This window comes from Vigna unguiculata, chromosome 8 (assembly GCF_037176805.1).
Source record: "Vigna unguiculata cultivar grain cowpea cultivar isolate G323 ecotype 2 chromosome 8, ASM3717680v1, whole genome shotgun sequence".
In the NCBI taxonomy this organism is placed as follows: domain Eukaryota; kingdom Viridiplantae; phylum Streptophyta; class Magnoliopsida; order Fabales; family Fabaceae; genus Vigna; species Vigna unguiculata.
The window spans coordinates 32,720,253-32,739,093 of NC_140799.1; the positions used below are offsets into that span (position 1 = coordinate 32,720,253).

The 18,841-nt window shown below is 27.9% G+C and overlaps 1 protein-coding gene across 1 annotated transcript; it reads left to right on the forward strand.

The window, feature by feature from the left end:
- Positions 1–15,993: 15,993 nt before the first annotated feature.
- LOC114194660 (transcription factor DIVARICATA-like) lies at positions 15,994–18,018 on the forward strand. Its single transcript, XM_028085015.2, has 2 exons — positions 15,994–16,924; positions 17,241–18,018. The coding sequence occupies exons 1-2, from the start codon at positions 16,500–16,502 to the stop codon at positions 17,731–17,733; spliced, it is 918 nt and encodes a 305-aa protein (XP_027940816.1). The 5' UTR covers positions 15,994–16,499; the 3' UTR covers positions 17,734–18,018.
- Positions 18,019–18,841: the final 823 nt, after the last annotated feature.

An 18,841-nucleotide genomic window follows, 5' to 3' on the forward strand; every position in this document is an offset into this window, starting at 1 on the left:
ACGAATATTTTAGCATCTTAATTAATCTAATAACGTAAATAGTGATCAATTTTGGAGGTTGTTAAATGCACTTTTTAGCAGACTTAATGATATATGACAAAAGGATAAATTGAAAATGAAATGTTATTTTTCAATTGATATAAATTTCAAAAATTTCATATATAAAGAGGAAGAATTTAGGATAGAGAGATTTTATGCAAAAGAATATTTACTCTAGAATTGTCAAAATGGATTGGAACTCGCGAGTCAATTTGGCTCATCACGGGTTCGAACCGGGTTGGGTTGAAAGTTTTTTACAAATTTCAATACGGATTGATTTTTGACCCGGCTCATCTAGAACCCGACTCATCCAGGTTGAATTCGTGGTAAACCGGGTTGGTGAGCCAATCCGCAGATAAAAGGGTCACACATGTGTTTTTTTATTAAGTTGGACTTTACATTTGGGTCATGTTAGGTTGTTTTTTTTAGCCAACACAAATAATTTGTATTTTATTTTGTTTGCATTTGGATTGTATTAAAGTTTATTTAGACTTTAATTAGAATTATAATTTAGTTTTGACTAAAAAATAAATATATAATTTGTATTTTTTTAATTAAGTGAACTCGTGAGCCAACCTATTTAACTCGCCAACCCGTGGTGGGCCATACCGAGTTCAAATTTTTTTGACTCGCTAAAAAGTGAGTCGAGTTGGGTTGGCTCACTAAATCATCAATCCGTGGTAGATTGAGCCAGGTCGAGCCATGTTACCCGTTTTGACAGCTCTAATTTACTTTAAAACTAAATTATAAGATATAATTAGATATAAGTGATTTTATACTCAATTACATCTTCTAGTATGATCTAATCATAAAAAATATGTTACTTAAATTTTAAATATTTTATAGATTTAGGTAATTTTTGTGAGGATATAGAAAATAATTTTAATAACAATGTATGGTAAAATGATATTATATTATTTTATTATTAAAAATTTTAAACTATAAATATAGTGTTTTAAAAAATGAGTTCATTTTTATAAATCTCACTATCTTTCTAACCAAAGGTTCTTTCGGTTCTCTCTCGTTTCTCTCTTAAAATATGACTTCATCCTTCAAGTTTTTTAATATCTAGAATTATAGGAGTGATCTTTACAAAGTGCACAAACCTACAAATCAATTTCATCTTTTAAGTAAGTTCAAATTATACATTATTCATTTGAGTAATTTGTTTTCTCTTATGCACGCGGCTTTCTTTCGGTTTCACGTAGCTTTCCTATCTTCTAGCACTGCAAAAAAAAAAAAGAACGATTTTTTCTACGGACAAAATTCGTATGTATTGCATAAAATCCGTATGTAATTGAATATTATCTACCTCATTACATATGGAAAGAAATCATGCTATGATTATTGATCGAGCTTTCATTGTGTAGATAAAGTAATGATACATTTTAAAGTTGTGCAAGGGTAGTGCAGTGCTAAAAATCTCTCTTACGGTAAGAGAAACTAATAATTTGGTAATTTTGATTCTAATTATAAATGTTTAAATGGAAAACTTATGGTGAATGAAAATTTTGAATTGTGAATTTTAGATGAAATTTGAGATTATGATTTGATAAGAAAAACAAAATCGATTAGACACATACTCTTATGTGAAGTTGAAATATAAAGAAAATTTAGACAATTGAAATTGTGGTGCTTTTGTAAGATTGAAATCAGACTGTTATGTCCCATTTGAACTTGGTATGGAAAGGGTTGGGTTTGGTCAAATGTTGATTTCTATACTATTAGAAACTTAGTGTATCTAATGTGAAAGAATTGTTATGAGATCTGCACCCATGGTTAAGATTCAAATGATGGTGTTTCAATGTAATTCAAATTGCTTTGGAATGATTGTATATGTCATAGAGAGTTCATGTATTTTTAGCATTGGATGGTGGATCTATTGAGCTAAGCAGATTTTGTGACAATGATTATGATTTAAAAATATATAATTTGTGAATTAGAGTTTGGTTGATAATGTGAGGTTTGAGTAGTTATTTTCAAGGAAAAATACTACTAGTGTATGTGTATTGAAGGGGATTTCGTGAATGAGATTATTTGGACTCTATTAAGTATTTAATTCACATAAAAAAAAATATATACAAGTGGCGAGAGTTGAATAAAGCTCACAAAGCAAACAATATGATATGAAAAAGGATTATACTCATGGAACTAGCGAAGTTAATCATGTCATAACTAGAGGATGAACATGTGTTTTTGGATGTGATTATATTATGGACTGAATTTGGTAGTAAATATAACAGGTATAAAGTCTCACGGGTTTATTCAAAACACTAGTCTTTCAAAAGTAATGTCTTGAGAACTTAACTATAAATTTGAGACATTTTGGCAAATGAAATTGCTAGAGATTTTATTTAAATACTTTAGGGTTCTAGTGTGAAGATTGAATTCAGTAAGTTGAACTTTTAAGACTGGTTTTGATAAATATGAATCATTATACACAAAAGTCTAACAACATAATATTTAAATAGAATAAAATAATATTTTGAACTTGAATATATTTTTTTTAATAAAAATTTAATTAAAAGTTTAAAATTTCTAATTTAATTAAACATTATAAGTATAATAAAAACCAAAAAAAGAAATAAAGAAACAGGAAGACGTGGAAGGGAAGGAAAAACAGAAGAAGAAAAAAAAAGAAAAAACAAAAGACAGTTAATGAAGAAAGAGAAAAAAAAAATGGGCCATGGGCCCATACCTTACATGCACTGACAATATAGTTGTCAAGTTTCAATAAATTTTAATAACTTTTTAATATTACCTAATTAACTAAAATGCGGGTAAGAAAACGTGTTACGTGTAAGGTTAATTAGGTAACCAATAAATTGAATATAATTATGAAAATTATTAATTACTCTAACTAGTGTGAATCTAATTTCGAGAATCTTGTTATAATATATAAATATGAGAACATATATTATAGTATTTTATTAAATCCTACACATTAGTAAAACAACAATTCTTATAATGGAAAGCTAGCAAGAAAATAAATACCAAACCCATTACCAAAGTGAATGTTTGCTTTGAATGCTTAAATAATTGTACCAAAAGAAAATGTGTTTGAATGTGGACACAAATGCCTCAGCAAAATTTTAAAAAATGGATTATTTACTTCACTTTAATTTAAAATATGTATGATTACGTTATTTCTTTCTCAATCGTTGAAATAAAACAAAAAAGAGGTTTTTTTTTCTAATAATTTTTAGGTCATTATTTCCAATTATTTGACAAAAAAAAAAAGGTTGTGAAAAGATAAGCATTATTGAGTTAGGTGTAGACAACTTATGCCTATGGATCCTTCTTGGCTGGATTTGCATACTTGCACACTTGCACGTGAGAATACTTTTATTATTGGATGTTTCTGAAAAATAATGTTCCATTTTTTTAAAAATATTTATTAATTATAACTTTAAAATTTAATTTAAATAAAACAAAAATCACTTAAAATTAGTTTGCATCCAGATCAATATGTTTACTTTTATGTCCTTGTTTGAAAGGACCCTCCAAAAGATAACTATTTGATTTCTAAAAGCCCCCATCACATTTTCTGACTTTTCTTTTGACTTTTACATTGGAATCTTTCCTTTTATGGAAACGATTTAGTGGTGACTTTATGAAAAAAATAATAATAATAATAATAATACATATGTTAATTTATTCATAATTAATATTTAACATTAAATTGGTTATGAATTTTTTTTGAACGTTGATTATAATAATGTTTTATTTATGCATATGGAGACACTTTCTTTCCCAACAACTGCCCATGCCCGTCCCTACAGGACCTCTAAGAGACAACAGTACAACATGTGCTGATACAGACACAATAAATTAGTGCAATTAAAATTCATTAATATATATATATATATATATATATATATATATATAAATAATGTGAGATGTCAAATCTTAAACCCACATTTTCATGGTTTCATTTGTATATATATTTTTGAAATCATCCTAGTGTGAATTCAAACGTGATATATCTATTAAAAAGATTAAATTATTTAAAAATTAATATTTCTTTTAAGTTAAAGATTTTTTTTCTTTTCTAAATTATCATAATAAAAGAATATAAAAAATGTGAAATAATTATTTTAAGTTATTCTTGAAATAAGTTGACCCTAAAGAATAATTATTAAAAATTATATGTTAACCTAAAATAAAAGTTAAGTAAGGATAGATAACTATTAGGAAAGTGTAAATATATATATATATATATATATATATATATATATATATATATATATATATATATATAGGAGTGGTTTGAAAATGAAAAACGTTGTTAGGATATAGTTTGATATTTGACTTATTTACTTGAATTTTTATATATTTTTAGAAGTGGTAAAGAATGTTTAACTAGGTATTGGAAATTATATTCACATCTAACCAATAACATAATTGTTTAGAGGTGTGAAAAACATGGTATGTGAGTTAACTTGGACGTGGAACTTGATATATATATATATATATATATATATATTATGTTATATGATAATAATAATTTATTAAGACAAAGAGTTTCTTAAGGATTACTCTTATATAATTTAGGCAAGTTATCTCTCATAGTATATTGTTGAGTGGTCACATGGACCAAATTAAAATAATGTCTACTTTGTGTTTCCCTAGCTATACTAACAAGTCATGAGGATCCCGATGAAGCATTTGAGCTCACTAGCACAGATGTAGAGCTCATTTTTTTTCATACTTAGAGTGATCCTATCTCATCTACGAGCTAGTGTCTTGTATGGAGATAAATGTGATGTTTTTCATTCCTTGGTCTGTGCTTCAGGATGACACATATCAGAGTGTTTGTCAACATATGGAAATAGAGCTTTTAGAGAGAGTTGTTATTGATATGAATTTGATTTTTTCATAATTTTGTAACCACAAACACACACTTGGTTAGAAATGAGAAAGGCATTTGTTTGTTGTGATGTATGTAAATTAACCACTTGGCCAAATAGCCAACCTTGAAGCATTCAATGAATCTCTTTGAACCTTTTTGTGCCTAATTATTCTTTCTTTCTTTACCCCAAGTCTACAAAGAAAAACAATCTTGTCCCACATCTAAGAAGAAAAGAACAAGTAATATGTTAATGAGAATAATGACATGAGATGGGATTAAGTTTGAGGGAGAATGAATATAGTTATGAAAGAGAAAGGAGTGAATTATTTGAAAATATTCTAGTCCGATGGTTGTATATCTCTTAAATTTTCTCAGAAAGAGAAAAAAAAACAAAAAAAAAACAAGACAAGGCAAAAAGGTTGCATGAAATGAAAAAGGGGTTGAGTTCTAAGAAGGAAATGGGAGATTGATTTTGTAAGGGTGTAGAGGATGTCAATGAGTAATATATGCATATATTTGTTCTCTTTTTCTCAAGTGATGTTTTTTAATCCCTGAAAAACTAGATTCTTCTAGCTAAGCAAGTTATAATCCTTGAAAGAACTTTTTTTTATCTAAACCAATGTGTGTAAATTGTGTGAATGAGATGATATGAAAAAGCTGATGAAGTAATTTATAACATGTTAATTGTGAGTTTGTCACCTATAAACACGTGTGTAGAGTGAAACACTCCCTTCGTGTGAGCTTTCATGATTCAATTATCTGGTTGTCACATCCCATTTTGGGTTTAAGGTTATGTTTTGATAAAAACACCCTATCATATTATCTTGAACTTTGGAAATGCAAGTAAAAATTATCTCTGCTTTGTGACAAGGAAAGTGTGTTTGGAAATCATCTACTTCTTTGTTTATGTTGATCATGTTGGCCTTAATTTCTTCTTCTTATTTTGCTAGATTTATTTTTCATGCAAACATGAAAAAGTACAAAGTTTTGGAGGGTTGATAAATGTGATAATCTATTTTTCAAACTTGTTATAATCCTTTATTTATCTATGTATCATGCATTTTGTGTTATTTTCAAGGAAAATATTTAAGATTTTAATATTTTCTTTTAATATAGATGTAATTACCTTTTTGTTGGATTATTTTGCAGAGAGGTGGAAGATTGGAGAACAATGAGAAATTACCTTCCAAGACTTCCTCGTTGAGCCATAAGAGCTCTCTCACTCAATGACTCAGATACTCGCTCAACGAGATGATTACATACTTGTGCAACGTGTAGGACACTCACCCAATGAATGAGAGCAATTATTCCTAACACAAAAGTAATCTCTCGCCCAATGAGAATATGATTTTTGTTAGTGGTTGAAAAGTTAAGTTTTAGAATGAGATGGGTAATTTTTGGTGTGGGAACGCAACCAGAGACTAAAGCAACGATAGAGGCACGTCTAAAGCTCAAAACCTTCATTTTCCTTCATCCATTCCACTTTTTTTTTTATCCATTTTTGAGTTTCAAATGTGTAGAAGTAGCTAAACTCCCTATTCATTGGGATTGAATGTAATGAATCTAAACTTTATGTAGATTTTTCTTACACAATATCAATCGTAGTAAAAAAATCAATAAGCTTCAAAGATATCTTAAAAAGCACTTTATAAATACAACTTCTAAACAATTTAAGTAATCAATTCAAATCCCAACCTTCAAATGTTTCCATTCTACCTAGGGATGGCAACGGGTCGGGTCGGGCACGGATACTATGATACTCGTACCCGACCCGCTAAAAAAAATCCGCCCGTTACCCGCCCGTTTACCCGCCGGGTATCCGCTTAAAAAATACCCACGGATATTTTTAAAACCCGCGGGTACCCGTGGATACCCGATACCCGCAAATATTTAAAAAAATATGAATTTTATAAATTTTTTAATATAAAATTATAAAAATAAAATATAAATTAAATTAAATTATAATTATAATTAAATTTGACATAATAAAATATACTATTACTTCTAATTTTAATTAAATTTAACTTAATAAAATATAAATTAAATATTAATTTTTTTTGCGGGTAACGGGTACCCGCGGGTACAGATAGTATGATACTCGTACCCGACCCGTTTATAACCGGGTATTAAAATACCCGTTACCCACTACCCGCGGGTAGTAACTATCCGTCGCGGATTTTATCCGCGGATATCTGCGGGCACGGGTATTTTTGCCATCCCTAATTCTACCGTGATCATTTAAACTCATACTATAAGTACTTACATTCATATAAAAATCATAAAATACCTTAATAAAAGTTACAAAAATTATCTTTATATCTCAACATGCACAACTTAATCATGATAGCAATTTTTCAATAAAAATATGCAATTCAAAACATTTTAAAACAATCATTTAAACAATATTCAACAACTCATATAAACATTTAAATAGTTTTAAATCAAATCACAATCCTTACATAGAACCCAAAATCAAGTGACTAAGTCACTTTCACATCCAAATAATCTATCCATATCGTTATGTAAAACTCATAAATAATTTTTTTAAAATATAATCCTTTATTCCAATTGTGTCTCTTGTTCCTTACTTAAAGTTTAAGGACCTAGAGCAATATATGCAACAAACACTACTAAAAAAATTCATATTTCCTGCCAATTTTGTTTTGAAAATTTTTTCATAAGAAATACTTACAAATTTTGTTAAGAAAAAAAAATTGCAAGAAATTGCTACCAATTTTCTTGCAAAATATTTTGTATAAAACACTTTTCGCAACAAATTTTGTAGAAAATACTTGCAAATTTTATAATTTTGTAGGAAATGATTACCCACGAAGAAATTAACTACCAATTAAAATTCTTAAAAAAATGGCAGAAAAAAGTCTTTTCTTACAAATTATTTTAACAAATTTGTAAGAAAAATCGCATGTAATATAAAAATTTCTAGTAGTGAAATAACTAAATTTTAATATATGATGAAACAAGTTGAAATGATGATTTTCTCAATTAATCCATGACAAAATCATTAGTAAAAGAAAGAATAAAAATCTTTTAGAATAAATAAAAAACTTTAGTTAAAATTTTTATCAGTTAAAAATATCTTCTTATTTCTAAGTTATTGTGAAGTGCTGAAAGATTCCGAAAAAAAAAATAAAGTATGGAATGAAGAATGTAAAGAAAGATTAGGGGAAGAAAAATGAGAAAAAGAAAAGGGAGAGAAGGAGAAAAGAAAAGAGAAAATAATGGGCACTGGGTGGGGGAACCTCATAGTGTATGCTTTATTACAAATTCTTTATTGTAGTTCTATTACAAATTTAGTAAAGTTTGCATTATGGTTCTACCTGATTATTTTAATGAAGGTCATAAATTTATTTTATATAAAAAGTATATATAACTATGTTAGTATTTCTAATTTTCTAATACAAACGAAACTCCAGAATATAAAAAGAATGGGTCTTAAAGTACTATAATTTTTTAAATTTGAAATTAAGTACCATGTGTGTCAACAAAAAAATGTAATGGATAGTATATTTGGACAAACTATGTTTGAGTATTTTTTAGGAGATAAAAAACTAATTTATAGATAAACTAGTTTTAAAAAGTTATATTATATATATATATATATATATATATATATATATATATATATATATATATATATATTAATTTTAAATAATTTATAAGAAAAAAATCAAATTTGATTATCAGAAATTCGTATATTGTTACTTAACCGAGTTATACGGTTTGATTAAACAACATTTTTCTTTGTTTCAAATCCAAGTGTAAAACTTTTTCATGTTCCTCAATCATGGTGTCACAATAATGGTTCCTCCCACAGTTCATAATTTGACATCCTTAATAAACAACAATAATTAAATAGTTTGACGGTTCTCGATCGTATTTCCTATATATTTTGTTCCATCAACTTCAACAGCAAAATATTAAAATAAAAAATTAATTTTTAACCAAATATATTACAGTAAAATATATAGATCAGAGGAATCAAATCAACCGCTTTTGACCCCTAATATTTATTATTTGCACTATCAAAATCACATTCATAATTTCTGAATGAATAAATAAGTAAAACAAATATAATAAAAGATCGTTGCTAGATATTTTTTTAAGGCCTTCTACGTGAAAACGATTTTTTTTCCTCTTAATTTTGAATAGCAAAACGTGGCAATTTTTTTGTTTCCTCATCTTTATCATAATTGCAAAAAAAAAAAAACGTGTTAAATAAGTATAAAGTTGGCTTAGGGTTCTTAGATAGGCTTATTATAAGTAATTATTGTTTCTAAACTATAATTAAGATAACACTCTAATGAAAATATTAAACTAAATTCATGTCACGTTGAACTCTCTCTAATCCAATCATGAGCAATTTTGGATGGATTAGATGAAACAAATTTGGGATAATGGTCCAAGAAATGGATTAACGTTGGTTGAATTAAATATATTTTTATACAAACAAATTAAATAAAAGGGGTCATGTGACAGTGAGAGTCCTTAAATGAAGACGCAGAAGCATAGAACTTATAAGTGTAGAGGTAACTGCTTTGGTTTCTGAAAAAAATATAAAAATATTTTGTTTAACATATTTTATTTTACCACAATTTTTAGTATTGAGAGAAGTTTATTTAAAATTATTAATATTAGTGAAACACTTCATAATTACTACACTTTTCTACTCATTTTTTGTACTTTTTAAATAAATCTTAATTAATAGTGTCTGACAGTACACTGTAACTATAAGCTATAAAATCACGGGTATGAGTAAATGAGGGCAGCGGCGCGTGCCTTCCACACTCCGGTGAATAACCACTCCGAGAGACAACGCACACCGTGGCCCACACGTTTCAACGAAATGCCAACAATTGTTAAATTAGAAAGGAAAATAGGGTGGAGTGGAAAATAATAAATGATAAGACATTTTTCTTATTCTTTTGTAAAATTAATTGGCAATAAGAAAAAATATGATGGAATTAGCATGCATTTCTATTATCTCTTTCCCGGAGAAAAAATATTAAAACTTCTTTAATGATGCTTATGGGATCGTAATTGATTAAGTCTAAGTAAAATTTGTATATGCTATATACAATTATCGTTTTTTTATTCAAATTTATATCTTATTTTGGAATCATATAACTATTCATATAAAAACGCTGAATAACGACTAATACAAACAATCATATGCAATAAATATTTATTTCAAAATTATGTACTGTATAGTATTAAAATAAAAATAATCTACAATATTATTAATAATTTTTTTAAATCAAACATATATTCATATAAAAACGCTGAATAACGATTAATACAAATAATCCAATGCAATAAATATTTATTTCAAAATTATGTAGTGTATAGTATTAAAATAAAAATAATCTACAATATTATTAATAATTTTTTTAAATCAAACATATATTTCGTCCTTAAATTATTATAAATATTATGTTATATTTTTAAATTAAATTATTAATTATTTTAACTATATTTTATGAAAATTATATAAAATATTGTTTCTAATAAATAATATGTCAAAATTATATTATAATTTATTATAGAACTTTTGTTCATCATATTATATTTATGTTTAACATAAGATATTTTAATATCTCAAATTTTCTTTTTAATCTATTCTTTTATCATTATATTGTTTTAATTGTCAATGTGTCACCATTTGGTCTAGTGACTTGAATAGAGATAGGTTCAGCTTTAGAATAATGTTTCATGAAATTAAGTCACATTTTGATGATAAAGGGTTTTGATTTTCTCCAAATTAACATATAAAACACTCTAATGTTAAGCATATGTATACATTTTTCAGCCATTACAGAATTATTGGAGTATATTTCTATCCTTGTTAATTTTCTCCTAAAATATATACATGTACTCAAACATAAAAATATAAAAGGAAGCGGATAATAAGTATAATAAGTCGTGTATAATATACACTTACTATTTATTTTTTTCATTAATTGAATGACATAGTTATTATCTTATTTCATGCTTGTTTATTTTTATATATTTATAAATATGATGCTTTATGTTTAATATAGGATAATGTTAATCTTAATATAAATCATTTTTATTATTTTAATTAAAAATATATTAGATAATAAGGGACGATCACCTTCGTTAATAGTGGTGATGACAAAAAATATGATAAAAAAGTCATCGAGAACATAATCTCTTTATCCAACATATCTTTAACTAAAACAATTGTTTTATAACGAAAAAGTGAAAATTAAAGATTCAATTAAAATATATAAAAAAATTTAAATGCTTAAGAGAAAGTTTAATAAAAAATCAATTAAAACATTCAAATTTACATAAAAAAATGAAGTGAATTAAACCTAATCCTAAATTACCTAACTCAATAAATTGAAAAAAGTTATATCGAATAAATTAAGAGTGTGTTTGGTTCGTCGTCTGAATCAATTTCCAACGTAAAAATAAAAATTAGTTATATTTCATTTAACATAATTTTTTATCCTTTAATTAATTTTGAAAATTAATTCTATGTTAAAAAAAATCAATTCTATATAATTTGATGCAAAAATAAACACACAAAAAATGATCGTAAATTTGTACATACATAGTTAATTTATTTAATGTTTTTACATGAAAGAAAAAGGAGAATTGATAAGAGAGTATTGTTACAGTGGTGTGGATGCATAGGCAAAAGTAAATGCACAAAAAACCTGCTTTTATAGCGTACTGTACCTGGTTACCGTAAAGGGAGGTCATTGGTTGGTTGGTACAACGGTGGTCTGAGCCAATGAATGAAGTACACGTGTGGCAATCTGAAAGGGTGGGGCCCACGACCTAGAGATTCTAAATATGCTACAATTATTTTGGGAAGACACCGAATGAGAAAAGGACGTGAGTTATGTTGTAACCATTTGTGGGACCCACCGCATCAACTTGCTGTTTCGTGTCATTTACCACCCATACATCTCAACCGTTGCTTTGGCGGCTACCTCGGGTTTCGCAACTTTTTTAAATAATATTGCATACTTTTAAGTATTGTCTAATTTTTTTAAATTCAAATATTTCTATTTTATTTTATTTCCACAATTTATTTACATTTTAACCGGATTCTTCTATAAGTGTTAAAATAATAAATTCGGTTCGACTCGGCACAATCTATCACGTTTAATAAATTTATCCAATCTGATTTACTTATTAATGAATTAAATTTTTTTTAATCAAGTTCGGTCCATTACGGATTTGTTGGTTAAACAAATTGACTCACGGTTTTGTTTAATTAAAAAAATATTTTCTTTTCAGTCAAAACTAAATTATAATTTTAATTAAAATCTAAATAAAATTTAATACCATCCAAATACAAATTAAAATCATAAAAATACAAATTATCTATATGTTGGCTAAAAAGAACCCTAACCTGACATAAATGCAAAACTCAATTTAACAAAAAATACTTGTGTAACTCTTTATTTGCAGGTTGGTGAGCTAACCCGGCTCATCATGCGGGTTCTAGGTGAATCGGATAAAAAATCAACCAATATTGAGATTTGTAAAAGAATTTCAATCCAATCCGAACTTATGATGACACGAGTTGATTCGCAGATTCCAATTCATTTTGACAGCTCTAGATTCTTCATAATAGCAAATTATATTTATTCACTTTCTTAATAACTTCGTCTATTTCTGTTTATAACATCGTTTTAAACAATTCATAGTATTCTAAATATTTAGTTGAAAATAAGAAATTGGTTAATAATTTATATTAATATTTCAAAATTGTTTTTATTGTATTTTAAATGAATGTAGTTGAATAAGACTTTGATGCTTTCGAGTATTTATATTCTGAAATCGGATAGGGAAAATATTATCTCATTCATTTTAAGTATTTTATTTTTTTTAAGATAAAAAACATGTTAATTTGTGCGGAAAAATATTAATACGTTATTCAATTACAGAGGAAACTTATGAAAAAGAGTACATTCTTTTTTCTGAGAATGATCTTACAAATATAAACGGAGAATTCTCTTTGAAATTTCTATAATTAGGAAATTAATGACAATTTTTTAATTAAAAATGTATTACAGATTTAAAGTTACTTATACATTAATACTGAATTTCTCTATTTTAGATTTTATTAATTAATACCTAAAGTCGCTCGTTAGTATTAGTTCTTTCTATATATTGTGATGTTAATAAATATAAGTTTTATGAACAGATGTTAGTAAGTTTGGTGGTATTTATATGACCAAAAATTCTTATCAGTTTCTCTCATTAATAAAAACCATTAACTCTACTCTTAAAAAGTAATAAATATTATTATAAAGAAGGAAAATGATTTTTTGACTACTTTTTGATAATTTCTTCTTACAACCTTAGGTGTCATTTTTTAAGTGATTTTTCATATTTGTATTTTTTCATTATAAATATTTCAATACCACTTAAAAGATGTCACCTCATGTTGTAAGAGAAAGTTGTAAAAATTTAGTAGTAAAAATACCATTTTTCTAAAAAAAAATTCTGTTAATTTATTGATGTCTAATTTCTACTTGGACATTTCATAGATTCTTCTTTTTAATTTTTTTAACTAATGGGTTATGTGATATCCTAAAAGTAAATGCAGAATATTTTTAAGATTGGATAAGGTCACATACATTTAATTTTATTATTAAGGGGTGTAATCCAAAATTCATGTGAATTATAACAAATGTTGTTATACCCATTCAATTATAGAAAAATCAACTCTACTGTAACCTTATATATAGCTTGAATTTTATAAACTTGAAGATCAAAGTAAAATCTATAGGCATAAATTAGTGTCAAAAATATTAATTCTACCTTATGAGAATGTAACACACTTTTAATCACTTTATCAACTATGCTCTTTTTTTCTCAAATTTTACTCTATTAAAATATAATATCTAAATAATCTATTATTACACTCAATTTAGTCTTACTAATATTGCATGTAAAAAATACATAATATCTAAATTTATTAGTGCTGACAAATTTGTTTTAAAAAGTTAGGGGTTAGTACCCGAATCTAGCTAGTCATAGCTAAACCTAGTTCAAAAAATAACCAATTAAAATACCAACTCATGTTTAGTCATATTTCTAATCAAAGTTTTTGCTTTTACATAGTTTTTAAATACCTTTTATATTTAACAAGAATGAGAGAGAAATAGAGTAATCATATTAAGACTATACAATACAAGTGATTTCAGTCAGTTATAGAAGATGCGAGTTATATTAGATTAAACATTAAAAGTAGTGGCGAATCTTGACGAAAAATACTTTAGGGCTGAAAATAATATATTTAAAGTTTATAAGGTTAAGTATATCTTTAGTCCCTGAACTTTGACAAAAAATTGGAATTCATCCATGTCTGAAATTTCAATATATTTTGGTCTCTAAACTTTAAAAATGAATGAATATAGTTATTTTAATCCACGTTAAATTTTTTTGACGTGTGGAACGCGTTTCATGTTAATATTAAAGTTGTTTACACTTTGACACATTCTCGGTTCAATATTTGTTGGAAAATGCATTCGACACCTCACAAGATGTTAAAGTAGTTGGGTTAAAAGTACTACATTCATTCATTTTTAAAGTTTAGGGACCAAAATGTATTGAAGTTTCAGATAGGGACAAATTCCAATTTTGGGTCAAAGTTTAAGAACTAAAAGTATACTTAACCCAAGTTTATATAGTTAATCATTGTTACTAATGTACCAATAGTATATATAAATTAGTATTGAAATTTCTTTATGTGTTTCTATTTAGAAAAAAAAATAATAATTTTGAAGTTGTATTTGATATGAAACATATTTAAAATAAGCCTTTTCTAATTTGATCTCTTCCCCCTCATTGGATATTAATATTTGAGAATATTTTTCTTATACCTATTTAAAAAAAAAAATAAGACTCAAAAATATTTTATCAAAATCTAATCGAGAATTGAGAAACATAATTAGTAAAAGGAAAATATATGTTAAAAAATGATTATGAAAAAACATATAGAACATAACTTTTCCTTCTATATCCATACAAAAATAAATATACAAAAAACTCATGAGATGAACAAAATACTAAATATCAAACTAATATTTTATTATCACTAGACAACAAAAAGTTATATTTTCTATCTTGAAAAATGTTAGAAAACCGAAATGAAAACATAATGAATGAATTTATGTGTAATTTTCTATTCCTTTAAAAAAACAAAAGATACGTAAGAGTAAAAGATAAATATAATATGTGAAAAACTTAATAAAAAGAGAAAAAAAAAATTTCAATACAATTCATTATTTTTATTATATTTAATTTTATATTTTATTATTTATTACAAATATTATATTTTACTAAAAACATAAAATTCTCTCTAAAAAATTTATAAATTTATTTTAAAAAAAAATTAACATATATTTAAATAAAAAATAAAAAATTTTGGGGGGGCCACAGGCCCCTCTCATACTTCCAAGATCCGCCCTGGTTAAAAGAAAACATATAATGAAGAGAAAAAGTAAGTGAAATAAATAAAATTAGTTTTAAAAATAAATTAAACAGTTGGCTTAGTGTGTTTGCATGCTATAAATAAAGAATTAAGAATTGATGTTAGCAAAATGTGATTGACTAGTGCGTAGCAGTTGGCTCTTCCATCATTTATGATGAGCTGCCAATCCTCATTTCTTGTCGCAATTCCAACCAATGGAAGACAAGAAAATTCAAAAATGATAAAATTATTAAATTAAATAATGAATAAACAAACGCATTGCAATTCGCAAAGCTATGTATGTATGAAGTAAGTAATGTGTTAATAATTATTATTTGTATGAAAAATGTCACAGCAGAAGCAATGGTGTCCATTATATAGGAAGAGAGAACTTTCTTTCTTGCTATAGTTGCAGACACAGTCCCCACAATCACATTATATCCAATCACAACTCAACAACATCAACTTCACTTTATTTTAGGCTGAAAAATCTTGGAATTTTCTTTAAATTCATTTCTTCATCCTCTTTCTTGCTTCAGAATCCTATAATTATTTTTTCTGCTGAGTTGGTTTCTTTATTATTATTTCTTCTCCTTTCCTTGTTACACAGACAAGGAAAAAGGGAGAAAGAACAGTTTTTTTTTCCCTCTCACGTCTGAATAAGTCTTTCTCTGCCCTCTGTTGCTCTCAAACTCTTTGACTCTTTCTTTTGTTTCCAAATTGGGTTAACACTTATCACATTCATTGTGTTTACCTTCTCCTCTTGCTTTTCCATTTTTTGTTTCTCACTTAAAAGTTCCATTTTTTATTTCTGGGTCATTGTTGTTTTCTGTGATCTTGTTAGAATTTAGACCAATTGAGTCACAGATACTAGTTTTCATTCATCACCAATTTGGAGCATTCTCTCTGATCTTTTTGATCAAGTGGGTCTTTTCTAGATTCCCGAGGACTCTTCTACTCTTATAGAGAAAGGTATTCTGATTCCCTTCAAAGTGTTTGTGGGTTTATCCTTGATATTGTTCTGGTAAAGCTTCAACTTCTGTTTTCATTTCTCTTTGATTTATCTTGGTTTTCAATTTTCCCATCAATAAGCCTAAATTTGATTGTATGAACTTGTAAACTGAACTGATGAAGTGGGAAACTTTAGCCCTTTCTCCTACACCTTGTTCTCCAAACTCCAGCACCAATTGGTTGGTGGAAAATAACAGGAGCACAAAATGGACTCCTGAAGAGAACAAACTGTTTGAAAATGCTCTTGCAGTGCATGATAAAGACACTCCAGATCGGTGGCACAAAGTGGCTGAAATGATTCCTGGAAAAACAGTAGTTGATGTGATCAAGCAGTACAAGGAACTTGAAGCTGATGTTAGCAATATAGAAGCTGGGTTAATCCCAGTTCCTGGCTATAGCACTGCTACTTCACCCTTCACCTTAGATTGGGTGAACACTCCTGGTTATGATGGTTTCAAAGGAAGTGGCAAGAGATCATCCTCAGTGAGACCTCATGAGCAGGAAAGGAAGAAAGGAGTGCCTTGGACTGAAGAGGAACATAAGTAAATTTTTTCACCTTTTGCATTTGTTTTTACACATACACTGTTTCTTTATGGTGCTGCTAACTAGACATGTAGATTTTTTAATACATGATATCATGATCACTTGGGAATGTACATCTGTTTCAAAGCATGGTGTGAAAAAGCTAGAATTGGTGGATAGAATTTAATGTTAATTAAAGCAAGAGGTGTAGGGACAAGAATTCATTGTAGATATTAAAGGGTTGGATTTTACTTTTTTTCAATTGTTAGGTGGAAAAAGCTGTTTTCTTTACTTTAAAGTTTTGGAATTTAAACATCCTTTGGATGTTCTCTGCAGATTGTTTCTTCTGGGTCTGAAGAAGTATGGGAAAGGTGATTGGAGAAATATTTCTCGCAACTTTGTGATCTCTAGAACCCCAACACAAGTGGCTAGCCATGCTCAGAAGTACTTCATAAGGCAACTTTCAGGAGGCAAAGACAAGAGAAGGGCTAGCATACATGACATAACAACGGTGAATCTGACAGAAACCACCACAACTTCTTCAGAAGACACCAACAGATCCACCTCACCACATGTGCTCTCACAGCAGCAGCAGCAGCAAAATTCTACTCCAACTACACCCACAACTCATTTTCAGTGGAGTAATCAATCAAGCACAGGAATGGCAATGACTTTCAACCCTGCTCATGAAAGAGTTTTCATGTCTCCTTATGGTGCTAACTCCTTTGGGGTTAAAATGGAAGCACGGAATCTGCATAACGAGTCTTCTTACTTGGGACCTCAGACACAGAACATGGTTTTCCAAATGCAACAGTCCTCACAACACTAGTCCTATGCATCATTTAGCCCTTGTTGTAGTGAGTTATTAATGGATAGAACCCGAATCTTGTGTCCATTTCAATAAGTACAGTGCTTGAGTTGAGCTTTTTCCCCGAGTTTTCATGTGAATATATCCTAGAATGCTGGTTAGTAATGAACTTGAAGGAAGGTACATACATTTGTTTCTTCAGCAAATAAACACTTCTTGTAAGGAGAGTTGCAGGCAAACCAAGTCCATAACGTTGTGTCTTGGTTGGTTTTCTATGTTGTCTAATAATAATGGATTTCAAGCCAAGTCTATAATGGAATGCCAACTTAGAGAGGAAAAGAGACACTTCCAAGTTGATAACTATCTAGGCACACATATATATGTTTGTGTGTGTATGGAGTATCCTATTACTGGTATTGAAATCAAAGCAAACTATTGTTTCAGAAACCATAATCTGATACTTGGCAATAGTTATTTGAAGGGTAAGATTAAGCAGAATATTATGCATCACTATTTGAAGGGCTTTGCCAACCCTACAAGCGCCATTAGTTCAATTAGTGAAAGACCAAAAAGCATCTCTATGAATGCTGTGCAACAATAAAGTGATTCCATGATAAGGGTAATGAATGTTTCTGCCAACATGATAATAAAGATACGTTTATTTGGAGCTTGATCTCTATTGTGTAATTGCATGGTGATATTGTGATTTGTTCTAAGTAGACAAGAGAAGGAGTTAGCACAGGATTTGTAAGATGTCAGTTCATATCAGAGATGTTAAAGTTCAGGTATGGTAAAATTCATAGTGATATCTGAGAAATCATTTTAGAATCAAACAAAAGTTGTTCAAATTTGATTTGGAGATATGATTGCACCTAAAAGATTGTTTTAACAATAAACAAGTGTCCTATGTCTAGGTGACTACTAGTGAAGATCTCTGTTCCTCCACATTTATGTTTTTTTACTAAGATCGATATGAGTTTATGTTAAGGCCTGACATTGCACTCAATTTTAGGTATCAAAGAATTGAATGGCCAACTTGTTTTTCTTGTTGTCTCTTTTGTTTAGACTTGAGTTTTACTGGTTTCACATGAACATAATGTGCATGCAGTAATTCAAGAATCACGTACTT